We start from the raw sequence: 13,761 nt of genomic DNA, 5'->3' as shown, positions 1-13,761 counted from the left end.
ACGCGACTGTTTACTCCGACAATGAAAAACCAGAAAGCCAATTAAAACGCCCAATATGGCCTCCGGTTGCAACGCGTTGCCTAGCAACGATCACCGTCTTTTGTTGCCGGTGGTGCTCGGATGCTGTGGCCGAATTTCCAGCCGAGCGTCAAATGTCAACGGATCGGAATGCCTGGGAAATGTAACGGATGTAGTGTTGCTTGCCTTTTGTTAGCACAATAAACACGAGCGCTGGTAAAACTAATCACGGGCGGTAAAACGAAACCACGAAACAACCTTTGCGAGTACATGTGGTGCATGATCCTTCGCTCGAGCTTCCTGCGAGCTTCGCTTTGCGTGGTTTAAATGTAAAATGCCTTTTTAGGTGCTACCCGTTTGCTCGACTATTTGCACGAGCGCACGATGAGCTGTAACCGATGCATAAAGATAACTCTCTGCCATAAAGTGGTATCTTCGGTAGCTTGGCTCGACCAAACTGATGGAAGCTTTAATTACGGCCAGCGGGCCAACGGGTTTCGTTCCGGGAGAGGGCCACTCCACCCCCCGTGTACTCCCCCTCCCCCTTAACCGATAGGCTCCGATACGGCTCACGCATTCCTGCCACAGTTATTCATCATGCGTCGAAAAAGGGATCATCAAACCAAAGCCGCCTGCCAAAGTTGAGAGCAATTGCTTCAACCCGCAAAACCCTACACGGCCAGCGGTCCGTAACGGACACGGTATGCTCCCCCCCCCCATCCCCACCCCCTTCTATCCGTTCACCGCCACCCATACCGGTGCTCCGGTATTTTATCAATGCCGAGTTTTTGGGGCCAAAGTTCAGATAAAATAAAACCTTCGGGGTCTACGGGGGAGGGGGGGGGGGGGGGTTTTATGAAGTAATTCGAACCCACACCGCCCAAAACTGACCGGGGGCTCCCCCGGTACCGAAAAATCCTTTTTCCATTCCACACCGGCCCAAAGTTTCATTCCGTTGCGCGGGGATTCACCCTCGCCGGGTGGTGGATGGCGGGCGGGATATCTTTTGATGCAGGCACACACACACACACACCCACCGAAAAAGCGGCCCCTTAAAATCGATCGCATCGCTTAGTGCTTTTATGCGAACGGAGATGATTTGCCATTTGCTGTTTGCTGGCGGGATTCCATCAATCGAAACGAGTCAATATTTGTACAACGAATGGGTGCGTGTGTGTGTGTGTGAAAGTGGGAGGAATTTTCACTATTCGATTCCTTTTATTTCTTCCCCTTTTTTTGTTGCACGGACCCCGGCGATAAGCGGCGTGGGGTTTCTCCGGAAGTCTATTAGCCGAAGCAAATATTTCCCCGAATTGGTTTCAGAGCAGCGAGTCGGATACACCAAAAAAAAAGAGAAAAAGGACTTGCCGGATAAAACTCGCACCATGTGAGCGTCCCAATCGGGTGGATGCGTCACATCCCGAGTAGAAAGCTAACGAGCTTACGTCGCTCGTGGGTGGGGATAAGAATTTGCGCTTCCTCATTAAGTTTGGTTAAAATGTTTTAGCGAAGGAAAATGTGGAAAACATAAAACAAAACACACAACATTCTCCCCGGAACGAACCCAAAAGGCCACGGTTTTTCATTACAACATTTTCCGCATATTTCCCATCCAATCCATCTCGTGGGCTCGCGCCCTTCCCCAAGGGCCATGTCGAAGATATTTTTATCGGCAAACTTTGCCGCCCCATTAGCCACCCAAAACGCGCCAGCCAGCCGCAGCCAGCGCGTCGGAGCGCCGTTGTTTATTAATTTTCCGCTAAATTACAACACATGTCCCACGGGCTCTCCCCTTCCAGGCGGTGGGATTGAAGCAGGAGAGAAGAAACGCCCGGCCGACACGTGAACTCGTCCACGCCAAGTGCACACAAGATGGTGGACGAAACTTTTGTCACCCTCTCGCCCGTACCAGAGGGGCGAGTGCCCTTCGGATGCCCTTCGAGGATGCCCCGAGATGTCCCGGGACGCATCGTAATCCAGTGCCAGGGCTGACGTGACTCTGTGCGTTCGTTGTTTCGTGGGATGGTGAGCCGCAATGGGCAAAAAAAGAAAAAGAAAGAGAGGGAAGCAAAAGGACAATAATAACTAAACCGAAACAAATCAAGCGACGCGGTGATGGTGCGAGCCGCGCGCGCGGTGGAAAACAAAAACGATAAACAATAACGCTAGATGGTTTGGGCGACACGAGAGACTCGGAGAGGCCATCGTACGGCAGGACTCGCGTAAACGGGAACGCAGACCGGGAAGGCGAACAAGAAGAAGAAGAAACAAAAAACCACGCCGATGCCGAATCTCATTAGGCTCCTTGGTGAGCGGGGCAAAAACGGAAAACTTTCCCGCACTTCCGGCACTTCCGGTTCGGGAAAATCAGCTCCCACGAGCCGGGGGGGTGGGAAGTTGTAATGGCTGTGAGGATGGCTGGGGAGCTGGGGAAAAAAAACTCGGTAGCACTCCTCTCGCATCTAAAGCCAGGGCAACACAGATCGATCATTTCCGTATTCCAATTATTTACGATTTCGCCTCCCACTTGCGGAGGGTCAACATAAGTTTGGCCCTGTTTTGGTGTTTTGTTGCCTTTTTTAAAAGGAACAGTATGGCTTTGGTGTAGCGCTTTTGCGTGCGGGGCCGCGTTGCGCGATTGCAAATATTTGTCATCTAATGGGCACGGTGCTCGGAAGCCCCTCGAATGCCGCCGGGTTGATGGATTACGTTTGATGAATGTTGCACGGTTGCTGGCAACATTGAATTAAATGATGGATGAAGCCGTGCGAAGGGGCAGATGGGTGGGTGGGATAGGAGGGTGTGTTGGAAAAATGGGCCAAAATTGGAATCCATTTTACCACCACATTAGGCGGAGAAACGCGACGAAAAAAATAAAACAAAGCTCAACAGCACTCCTATTGCAGTCACAAAAAAAGCTCAAATGAGCTCGTGGACGGCTTTTAGGATGGCGTTTGAAGTCGAACAAGCAAAGTGTAGAGCTGAACATAAAAGCGAACGCTCAAGCCGCAGGATTACAGAAGCCAACGAAGGAGCAAACAGTGGGCATAAGCACAGGACCAACTGTCACAGCAAAAATAAATGCTTCGGGAACGTCAGAAAGTTAACTCGCGGTTGCTTAGCAACGGCCGTCCGCATGCAAGCCCCACTCAAGGTTGGACAATTTTAAACTAATTTTATATTTTCTTTTAACTCGATTAAATCGAACCCATACAAAGTGCCAAGTGCCGCTGTCCATTTTACCGTCCACGTTTTAAGCATTCACAACGATAAATGGATTGTGCGGTGACGATTACAAAACGAGTTTGAAGTGAAACGCCTAACCGACGAAAGAAACTCACCCCAACGCGGATCGGATGCTTCTGCAGTGGGTCTCTTTCACACTCGCACGACCATTACAAAGCTCCACGAGGGTTGATTACCGATGGCGTTGCGGATGATGCTTTGTTCGAGCAGCTGAGAAGGACTGCGCGGACAAATTAACAAGCTTACGGTGTGTTTCGGTCTTAATCGATTCCAACCGATGCCACCAGCAGTTCATCACCAGCCCCGGTGCCGTTGGATGAGTTGGGGACGAGGCTTGAGGCGTTGTAACGAAGCGTCTCACTTTCATGGCACAGTGCGCTGGATAGGCGAAAAATACGAATCGCCCATCGAGCCTGATTGCTTGCTCGTGATGGCGTCCAGTCAGCTTAATTCTCCCACCGAGCAATGGGATTATCGTTTGCGACAGCTCGGCCAAAGCGATGAATCCTGCCGGTGGCTTGTGAGTGCGATAGTTAGGGGAAAGTTTTACAATTACAAGCACACTCAGCCGGATTATGGGAGGCCGTCGCGGGTTCGAGCAAATGTGAGCTCGATGATGGACGCCGCCATGTGCCCGCAAGTCCGTGAAAATCCACAGAATCCATTTTGTCACCGATACCCGATCCACCTCCCGGGCACATCCCGGGAGCAATATCCTGCCGCTGAAACTGCTGACTGTCGAAGAGACTCCGTGCCGGGGGCTTTTCGCCATAGGCGATTAGCTACCTCGGTCCAGCTGTGCCACGGCTCGCAGCCGAAATGAATGATTTATTAAATTTAAGCAATAATTTGATCCATCTCTTGTTCCATTTCGGACCGGACGGAGATCAAAGTGGAGGTCGCATTATGGGCTAGGGGGTGTTTTTTTTTTCTTTTTCCTTTTTTTGTTACTTTTTATGTTTGCTGTGCTTTTCGAAGTCGCTTCCATTTTTGAATCCACGCAACCCTCTGCAGGGTGAGCTCTGCAGGATCGGCTGAAGTCAGAGAACGGATCGATATTGGATGAACGAGCTCGAGGGAATGAAAAAAAAACAGGGACAGGACAACCTTCTTTTGCGGCAGCTGCTGTCGGTACCACTGATTGGCATCTATCTATCGCGTGTGCCTCACGGAAGCATCCGAAAATCGCATTTTTCGTCGAAAATAGAGCACCGTGGCTCACTGGTGGTTTTGTTTCTGCTTTGCCGCCGTTTGCCCATCGAAATGCAATTACACGCTGCACGATGCGTACAGCCAGTGTTTGTGAGGCGACGGATGGAACGTGTCTCGTTCGCCGTTTCGAGCTGTTCCGGAGCGAAACTGTCGCCGGATTTCTGCGCGATAAAGCACAAAAGGTAGCGCAGAAAAGCGCCTCGCAGAGGGTCCTGCGGATTTATTCGTTTACGTTGTGATGCAAGGCGGCAGGCAGGTTTACGTGATGTTGAAATGAAATCATGTACCAATCTAAGAGCATGCTTTTCAATCATGTTCCCGGCGTGGTTAACTCTCACAATACCTTCACTCCATCTCTCGTTCGCCGTTGCTCTGTCTCTCGTTACACCACGAAGCTCGCAAGAGGATTCTTTGTTTGTCTAACCAATCCAATCATCCTACTTAGTGTCTCCGTTTTTTCCCCCTCTTTTTATTTTGTACGAAATCAATCGTTATTTTAAACGCTATCGATAACGCAGTGTGATAATACTCCATGTATCATGGCTACTGCTGGTTTCCGTTTGTCTTTGAGCTGGGTGTTCCGCTCGGTTTAAAGGGCTCATTTAAAATCAACCTTCTGAAAATGCTTTTTGAAGCTCAAAAGACGAACCCGAGAGTTTCTAAAGCCCTGCTCGCTAAGCATCCACCAGTGATGAATGGTGTTTTGGCTTTGTATCCCGCGGTTAAAGTCACGCAAAGCTCTCTCTCTCGCTCTCACACACATTTAAATGCACGCCGGGACTTACTTGTTCGCGTTTTCCACGACGGCTTTTCCGTCAGCACAACAACGAAAGGTAACACACAAAAAAAGTAAGCAAACGCCTTACATTGCCCATGTGGCCCATTTTGCCACCCACCACCCACGGGAGTGGGAGTATTCCCTCATCACTACGCGCGTGTAAAGCGTGTCGCTTTGTTCCCACCAGGGAGCCTACGCAAGGTGCCCACGAAGCGAAAGGTGAAATGATTGATGATTGTCATTGGCGTTTAATTTCGGTAAGCGCGACATTCTCGCGTGCCTACTTTGTGCGATAAAATTCAATCAAAACGGCGAACGGCGGCCAGGAAAATCTCGTTGCAATGAGCCCAAGCCAAGGGCGTGTGTCTGTTCCCACGAGAAGACAAGAAAAAAAACCAGCGAACCCCGGAATAAGGCCGCTGGTTCGGGAGTATCAAGGGCAAACACGAAAATAAAGCCATCACCGGGTCGGCTTTAAGCTACATTCCCGGCTACATCCAGGGGGGAGCGGTCAATTTCCCGAGCTTGGTATCGGAAAATTGCCCACTACCCGACCTTCGCGGCCCGGTTCTCGAGCGCTCCTTCATTACCGTGGTGTTGTTGTTGTTGTTGGTGTTCGCTCTCCACCCTGAGGTCCCCTGAGCCTTCCGACGATGGCACGTTTCCGGGCCGCTGCTGGTTTGATCCAATTTGCGTGGGTAATTGAATTTGGCCTTTTGGAAATTATTTCCTCATTTTCATAGGCACAATGTCATCGAGCTGCGAGTGCGAGTACACGGGCACGAAAAGGTTCACCCCGGGAGAGACACTTTCAAATTGGTCCCTCTCGATGTTCGTGTCATCTTTCCGCGCGCGCACGAGAGAGAGAGAGAGAGAGCTAATCCGCGTGGAAGCTAATCGAAAAGTGCACGAAATGGCATCAGCGGGAGCCAGGTGGAAGTATCCAGCGATGAAAATATGCAGTTTCCAGCGTAATGAATAGAGCATTTTATTTGGGGCGTGCTGAAGCCGAGCTCCAGTTGGAAACGCTTCGCATTGATTAGCGCCTGCAAAAGCGTTGCATGAATCTACATAATTAAAATTCATTGAAGGAAATATCGATGGGATTTCTGGACATTTTGTATGCTTGAACACCTGATGTTTTGTTCGTCTTTGGCACCAAACTGTTGACATCCTTTCATTCATTTCTACATTGTTTTTTTTCTTCTCTCTTTTCCTCACAAAACAGGGGCGTAGCGGTGGATGACCAGGGCTACATCTGCGTGGCCGATTCAGGCAACAACCGCATCCAGATCTTCCACCCGGATGGCAGCTTCCTGCGTGCGTTCGGTTCCTGGGGCTCCGGAGATGCCGAGTTCAAGGGGCTCGAAGGGGTCGCCATCATGTCGAACGGCAACATCCTGGTGTGCGATCGCGAAAATCATCGCGTGCAGGTCTTTTGAGGTCCGCAAAACCGCAAACCTCTTTCGGTGGAAATTCATCAACGTCAATTAGTCAACCGATCCATCGAGCTGATTGTAGCGCTGCTCTATGTGACTGTGTGTGCCTTTTTTTTTTTGATTTTATCTCGAAGACTTTGCTTATTCAAAATTTAGCTCCAGTCGCATTTGAACGTGAAACTAGCTTTGCGGGATCCAAAATCACCGTGGCGGTTTGGTTTTGGTGGGGGTTTTTTGCTTTTGGTGGAACCGCAGGAAAACCTAAACCACCGGTGAGTGGGCTGAGCGTGGCTGAGCTTTATCTGCTACAAACAAACACCCGCGCCGGTAAAGAGCGCATGTTTTGATAACACCATAAACACCGACACCGACCATGCTTGCTAGTTTAATAAAATGTAATGTAAGCTCTGCCGCCCATTGCCACTAATGGCCATATATTATTGTAGTGGCTCCGCGCAGATATAGTTAGATGGAATAAAGGTTTTTTCTTCTGAAGTTTGTCAATGCGATCGAGTGTGTTTTTAACTGCATGTGTGCTTATGCTCGTTTGGTTGATTGCACTATCGTTCGCTCTTTCGCGCAGGATCCACCAACACGGGAATGCATCCGAAATTCAATCACTAACCACTAATCCCGCCCGGGGTAATGTCACCCATCGATTTCATTTATCTCGCTCGTTCTGGTTGCACGCAAATGGCAGGTGATGTACGATACCCGCAGTACCACACGCTGCGATTTCGTGGGATGTTCCGCAACCAACCGTGTGTGACTACCGCCCAGAAATGCATCGGTGAAAATACCAGGAATTGTTGTTTGCTGTAGCGTGGCCTTTCGAAATCTCGTTTCAAGTGCGGTTTATGCTCACATTTTTTTTTTTCATACCTGTTGGTAAGCGTTCCTCGAAAGCTTTCCAATGAACGAAACGATGATAAAAGAAATCGTCAACGTGCCAGAATGGCATCACTATTCTTCGGCGATCCGGAATGCCACAGGATGTGTCCTATCCTACCTGTGTGCTAAGAATGCGGTTTCATTTGTATGGTGAAACCTGACATTTCACTGGGACAAAGTGTTTGATGGAAGAAATAAAATGATACTGAGTCGTACGGAATGTGCCTTTTAATTTCGAAAAGTGCATCTTTCTTGCTTTCGAACACTTTTCTTTGCATATTTCTTTTTTCGTTTTCAGTGACGTTGCTTCGTCGCTCGAGCTTTGTATAGGATCTTGCATTAATGGAATTTTAATTTGGAAACGCATGCTCTTCCCTCTTTCAAGGATGTATAATAAAAAATGCTGCACTCTTCAGCAGATGCTCGCTCCCTTGCATGTGCTCTGGAAATCTATCATTCCATCGCAGGTGATCCATGATGATACTCGCAAACTTCGCACATGTCGTTTGGCCGTCCCATACTATGAGCGATATTGTGCAGGGAAGAAAGGACTGAAGCACCACAGTACAGTAAACAATTATTTGCCATTACCAGCTTCATTTGTGTTTCGAATCAAACGAGCCATTCCAGCACGCATCCCGCATTAGTAATTCATTACTTCGGCTATAATGTTTACGCCATTAGTGTACTGCGTGTTGCATCCCAACAGGAGTAAAAGGTATTTGATTGGGTGTGATGAATTTTACATCACAATTCTTGCACCAAACATGATGTACACCGAAACATGCTTTCTGTAGGCACAAAACTGTTAAATTCTTTATTTAAAATAAGTACCGCAGCTACCTGTTTTATACAATTTCGTTTATGTATTTGCTAGTCCTAACCATGTATGCTACGGGGCGTAGTAACGCACCATCGAATGGTCCCCCAACTTGTAGTCTTTTCAGGGTGGTAAAATCAATAGCGCGTCTATGAAGCTGCCCGATCATCGGAAGAAGTACGAAATATTCCTAATGCAATATGTATGGATCTGGCGCAGAGGAATAACTGAGCTCACTCGGGACAAAGAGCAGCACTTCGCTGGTGATTACGCTTTTCCGTCCGGCGTATCGAGTGGCATGCCACCTTCAGTCTTCGGAGTACCGGTCGCTCTCAGTTCCAGGGTCTGCTTCATCCTTACTGCATGGGTACATTCTGGACAGCGTCTGGACAGGGCACGTTCAAGTACTTTTCCATCTCGCACTTTTCCCGAGCCAACAAACGTTTTCTATCAAACTAAACTGCTTACACATGTACGTATATTTTTGCTTACACTACGAGCTAAGGCTAAGTTTCTCTCTCCACGACACAAACACACTCTCTCTCTCTCTCTTTCTCCCTCTCTCTCACTCTATCTCTCTCCTTCTGTGTCTCTGATTGCACCACGAATGATGCGCGACTAGCTGGCTGCATGATAACCGGCCATGTGCGCCAGCCAAAATGGATTCCGCGGATGATGCAAAGAGCAAATCCCGGAATCAGAGTGCTAACACCACCAGCGCTATCGAGCGGTGCATTTTTTTTGTTATATTGCATACCACCAAGCGCAAAGCGACAGACAGAAAGCTAAGCATGGGGACTTATGTGGGGGAACGTTTCCTGTGTCGCAGGAGGCAGTGCTCCTTTTTTTCTTAATTTGAAGCCTGGAAACGAGTAAAAATTGGTGAAATAAAATGGCATTCTTCAAGCGGATCCAGCGCTCGTCAAGTGGCGTGTGTAGTGAGGCTGCATTCATTAGGGCTTTTTTAAAGCAACCACAAACGAATGGTAGATTGAGAGGGTTTGGAACACAGAGAAACGACAGAGCCAGTAAAAGAACTCCACTGTAAGGGACTGCCAACGCGAACGAGAAGCGTCTATAAAACGCTCTAAACGGAGCGACGACCGGAAGGACGAACCCAAAGCATCCCTGTGTGGGCATTGTACATGTGGATGTGTGTTTATGTGCAATTTTGCATCTTTCGTTCCGCCTGCTCGTCTCCCTAATGCATCTCCGAGCGTGGCTTACAAAAGAAAAGCGAACGATAATTTGTATTTGAAGTGGCTAACAGTTGGAAAACGGTTGAAGGGGGGAAAAAAGGAGCAAGCAAAAAAAAGAAGGCCCCGATCGATACTGCTCTACGTTCGGAACGTGCACGGGGTGCAACGAAATGGCCACCGAGGCTGCTGGGAACGCAAAAAGTGCAAACGCAAACGTGTACTGCATTTTCATCGTCTCTTGTATTGCCAACATTCGCCTTTCGACCCGTTTCTCTCGTGCATCGTTAAGCAACGCGCTTGTCGCAAGCCCTACTCAAACGGAAGGCGCCGTTTGCTTTTTTTTTCTGTTTGTTCCATGGCCAACTTGGCGGACCACGCTGGTTTGCCTCTCAGCATGGCATGCTTCGGTTATCTACCTATCTACCTTAATCTCGAGCGGTTCCACCACTGCCTTGGAGGCTCCAAACGAGCTCCGAACTAACTGACTAACTGAGTGGAGAGTAATATTTAATTGGTTAAAAAAAACAAACAAACAAACAAACAAAATGCGACTGCACCAGCAACTCACAAAACACACACACACGCACACATACACATACATTAAGCACGGTTCCCCTTCGAGGGGGGTGGCGATCCGTGGCGCTAGGTGTCAGGGTGTCAGGGTGTACGCCCTTTTTTTTTCCCGCAAACCTCAGCTCATCCGCTGGCCAGCTCCACGGGTTGCCCGGACCCCGTCCGCGATTCTTCTGCCAGCTGCTCCACACCCACTATCCGATGCCGCAGCCCGCCAGAGTGTCCGTGCTCAATGTGTTGCTGCTGTTGTTGCGTAGCATCCGTGGCAGCCTCGGTGCACTCGCTCGCAGAAAGTTCCGTGGATTCCGTGCAAAGATTTAGAGCCGCATCGATCGACGCATCCCCAGCCGGGAGCTTCTCGAGCTCTAGCACCGTCCGGCTGAGGTTATTGTTAATGTCCTCGGGCAGGGTGCCGTCGGGTGCGGGTACCGGTGTTTCGTCCTTGAGTGCGACCACCGGGAGCAGGTCAGCTGGCAGTTCCTGCACGCCGGATTGCTCGATTGCCTTCGGTGGCATCGGGATGGGTGCCGCATCGGTTGTGACCTTACCCTTCGGTTTGCGCTTGTAGCTCTCGATGTAGAAGTTCATGAACAGAGCGAGAAAGATGGTGGCGTTGATGAGCAGCAGCGTCGAGATGAAGCGCGGGAACGGACATCCGGTCACGAGGGCGTTGATGCAGTGCGCGATGCAGATGATGAATTGTATCTGCAGGCAAAAAAGGGAAGTGAGCGTTGTAGTAGTTGATTACCGAGTGTACCATTATTCCAGCGAACCAACCAACCCCCCCCCCCCCCAGCAAAGCTTACTACAATAATGGCAAGCGTACGGAGCGCGTCAAGTAGATGCGTGCTGAAGCGCCAGCAAACTCCTGGAGACCTCGCGAAGTTGCGTAAATAGGGCCGCACGGTGTACGAACAACTCTTCAGGTGAGTTGAAAGAAGATTACAATGCGATGAGAGGCACGCACTCGTGAAGTTTGCTTTAGTATCATTAGAACAGACCTCGGCTGAATGCGGCTACAATTGCATGACATTGAAATCGGCCAAGAGCCACACATTGTTACGTTTGCTCATGAAATATTTCCGCTGAAATATTTCAAAGGACCGTCACATTGCCTTTGAAGCGTGCTTTTTATGTTAAAATAAAGCATATTTATTCAAACCCTGATGCGTATATTACTGAGCACAGCTGCTGTGTCTGCTTTCTGAAGACAAACGTGCCACGTGCCACGTACCGCTAGCTCGCATCGCATCCGCGGCACAAAAAATAAATCAAAAGATGTGCTGCGAACAAAAGAAAAAAAAAGCACCGAAGGAAAAGCGGGCTGTGCTTGATTGCAAAAAATGTTCACTTCCCCCAAACCGTGGAATGTAAATGAGCGGATTAACCAAGTGACGCTGAATGCCAATGTGGCGGTCCCGCGAGAACAATACACACCCTCAACAAAAACACACACACAAAAAACTCCCTAACCGTGCGCTTCCGATTCGTCTCGCTTTGTACGCCGTACGTTCAGTGGAATCCGTCCGTAATCGGCATTAGGCGCGATTCGTTCACCAAACCGGAAAGCGATTCCGTGCTCCGTGCACGCTTACGAAATCCAACAAGTGCCACCCGAAAGCGCCCTTCCCAGATAGCATCTTTTATCTCGCGCTCCAATCAGGCAATCAACCGCTAATTCCTCCACGGGAAGGAGACAGCAGGCCCGGTGCCGTTTGCGGGGCGGCCATAAATCGTCCCGGGAAATCGTCGGTTACTTACGATTTGCACCTCAGTCATGTACTTCTTCCACCAGAGGTACTTCTGGTAGCGGGGTCCCATCGCCGACAGCATGTAGTAGAAGTACATTAGCACATGCACGAAGTTGTTAATCACGTTCGGCAGCGTCGCGTTACCACCTGTTGGGCAAACATAAAAGAACTCGAAGGTGTGAGTAAATGTGTGAAACGGAGATAGAATGTATGCGTGAGAGAGAGAGAGTGAGGGAGAGCGAAAGAGAGCACACACACAGATGCAATGGGAAAATGGAAAATTAATTTCCTGTCAGCCTTCTGTCGGGTGCGTTTCAACGAAACCAGCAGTGCTTGCGGGAGCGAACAACAGATGGCGCTGACGTCGTGCGAAACGCAACCGTGGAAAAGCGAACGTTCGTTGCGCTCGACACCGGATGCTAAGCACCAATTGTGTCCGGTTCACGGTGGTTTCGTAATTTTCCACCTCCTGCTCCTTCACGAAGGTCCTCCTTTCTTTGGTTCCGGTTAAATCATGCGTGGCGTAATTTTTTTTCATTATCAATTCAACTGAATCATAAATAATACCGCACCGTGGATTACCCAGAACGATTTATCCTTTCAACGGGCTCATTTTTTTCTTCTTCTACCATTCCACTCGCACTTGCTGATTCACGTAGCTCCCGCAGCGAGCGAATTATGTGCGAAAATTGCTCCCGATTACCTACCGGCAATGAATTTCGTTAGAATCCACGCCTCGATTGGCGTCAACGAGTGATGGTACACGTGCAGATCGGTAATTTGCGACTGCTTCTTGCGTAGCACGAAGAACACCGTGTCGGCAAATTCGGACAGCTTCGAGAGATAGTACACGTAGCAGAGGTTGAACATCTACGGAGGGCACAAATAAAAAACAGCCAGTTAGGGTGTTGACCTTTCACGCTTGTGTGGTTGTGTATGGAGTTTACCCTTCGCGAAAGGGGACTGTCGGTGTAGTCCACTGTTTGGCACGTGAAGCTGTAGCCTCGCAACCAACCGGCCATCAGATGCTGTGGAGGATGCACGGAATCAGTTATCTAGAGCCTTTACGCTAGTAAAGCGCCACGCTTCGTTACCTCGTAGAACATGTAACCGCTCAGCAGCACCTGGAACAGGTTGTAGAAGATGATCACTCGTCGCAAGTCCATCGGCTTCCGGTCGCGCATGTACATCGGACCGATCAGGAGAACCCATAAGAGGTAGATGATGATCATTCCGAGCGTCGGCAGTGGATTGTCCATGAAGGGAAGATGTTTCGCTCGTGGATCTGTTGACGAGAAACGAAAATTCAAGACCACTATTAATGTCTGCCACACAGCAAAGAATAGAAACATTAGCCACTCCCAGACCACTCTTTGGTATCGAAATGTCACTAGACAACAATGTCGATCCTTTCCCTTTCAGCTCTCGATTTGAGCAACAAAACGTTCATCATCGCCTCAGCAAAATAGCACCTCGTCCAATGGTGTGTTTCGATTACGATAGCCACGCTGATAGTCACTGCCCGTTGTTATTCGCTTCTCCGATCGGAGGCCATCCCAACACCTGCCTACCATTAGACAAGCACGAACGAGCTACGACTGCCAGTCCTTCACCCAGCATCACCTTCATCATCAATCAATTCCCTGAACGCGGGCCTCGTGCGCGGAGGATCATCAACGGCCCTCGTGTTGATCCCTGTGCAGCATCAACCCTTATACGAACCGGCGATCAGGTCCACTATCGAGCGAAACCAGTGCGCGATAAGCGACGAGATGGAGGGTTCTCGCATGTAGTCGTCCATCGTCAGCAACACCTCCGATTTGATCATTTCGAC

The 13,761-nt window shown here is 49.4% G+C and overlaps 2 protein-coding genes across 2 annotated transcripts in view; one reads left to right on the top strand and one right to left on the bottom strand.

The window, feature by feature from the left end:
- LOC128727265 (RING finger protein nhl-1) overlaps positions 1–7,202 on the top strand; it is a 40,113-nt gene extending 32,911 nt beyond the window's left edge. Inside the window, exon 11 of the mRNA XM_053821160.1 lies at positions 6,483–7,202. Coding sequence (XP_053677135.1) covers positions 6,483–6,696 — 214 coding nt within the window. The 3' untranslated portion in view covers positions 6,697–7,202. The remainder of the gene's footprint in view (positions 1–6,482) is intronic.
- Positions 7,203–10,299: 3,097 nt separating this feature from the next.
- Positions 10,300–13,761, bottom strand: LOC128724835 (elongation of very long chain fatty acids protein 7-like). Its single transcript, XM_053818557.1, has 6 exons — positions 13,650–13,761; positions 13,022–13,212; positions 12,875–12,955; positions 12,635–12,797; positions 11,938–12,074; positions 10,300–10,881 (listed from the first exon to the last, which is right to left on the bottom strand). The coding sequence occupies exons 1-6, from the start codon at positions 13,753–13,755 to the stop codon at positions 10,300–10,302; spliced, it is 1,260 nt and encodes a 419-aa protein (XP_053674532.1). The 5' UTR covers positions 13,756–13,761.

Source organism: Anopheles nili, chromosome 3 (assembly GCF_943737925.1).
Source record: "Anopheles nili chromosome 3, idAnoNiliSN_F5_01, whole genome shotgun sequence".
Taxonomy (NCBI): Eukaryota; Metazoa; Arthropoda; class Insecta; order Diptera; family Culicidae; genus Anopheles; species Anopheles nili.
Note: the sequence above shows the minus strand (reverse complement) of the source record. Positions and strands in the feature narration are given on the sequence as shown.

Bases quoted from the DNA above. Each gene is read 5' to 3' on its own strand.
- LOC128724835 (XM_053818557.1), bottom strand. From the start codon at position 13,755: ATGATCAAATCGGAGGTGTTGCTGACGATGGACGACTACATGCGAGAA. The intron at 13,213-13,649 runs GTTCGTATAAGG...TCTCGTCAACAG, and splicing joins GATAGTGGACCTGATCGCCG to ATCCACGAGCGAAACATCTT. The intron at 12,798-12,874 runs GTAAACTCCATA...TGCCCTCCGTAG, and splicing joins ACAGTCCCCTTTCGCGAAGG to ATGTTCAACCTCTGCTACGT.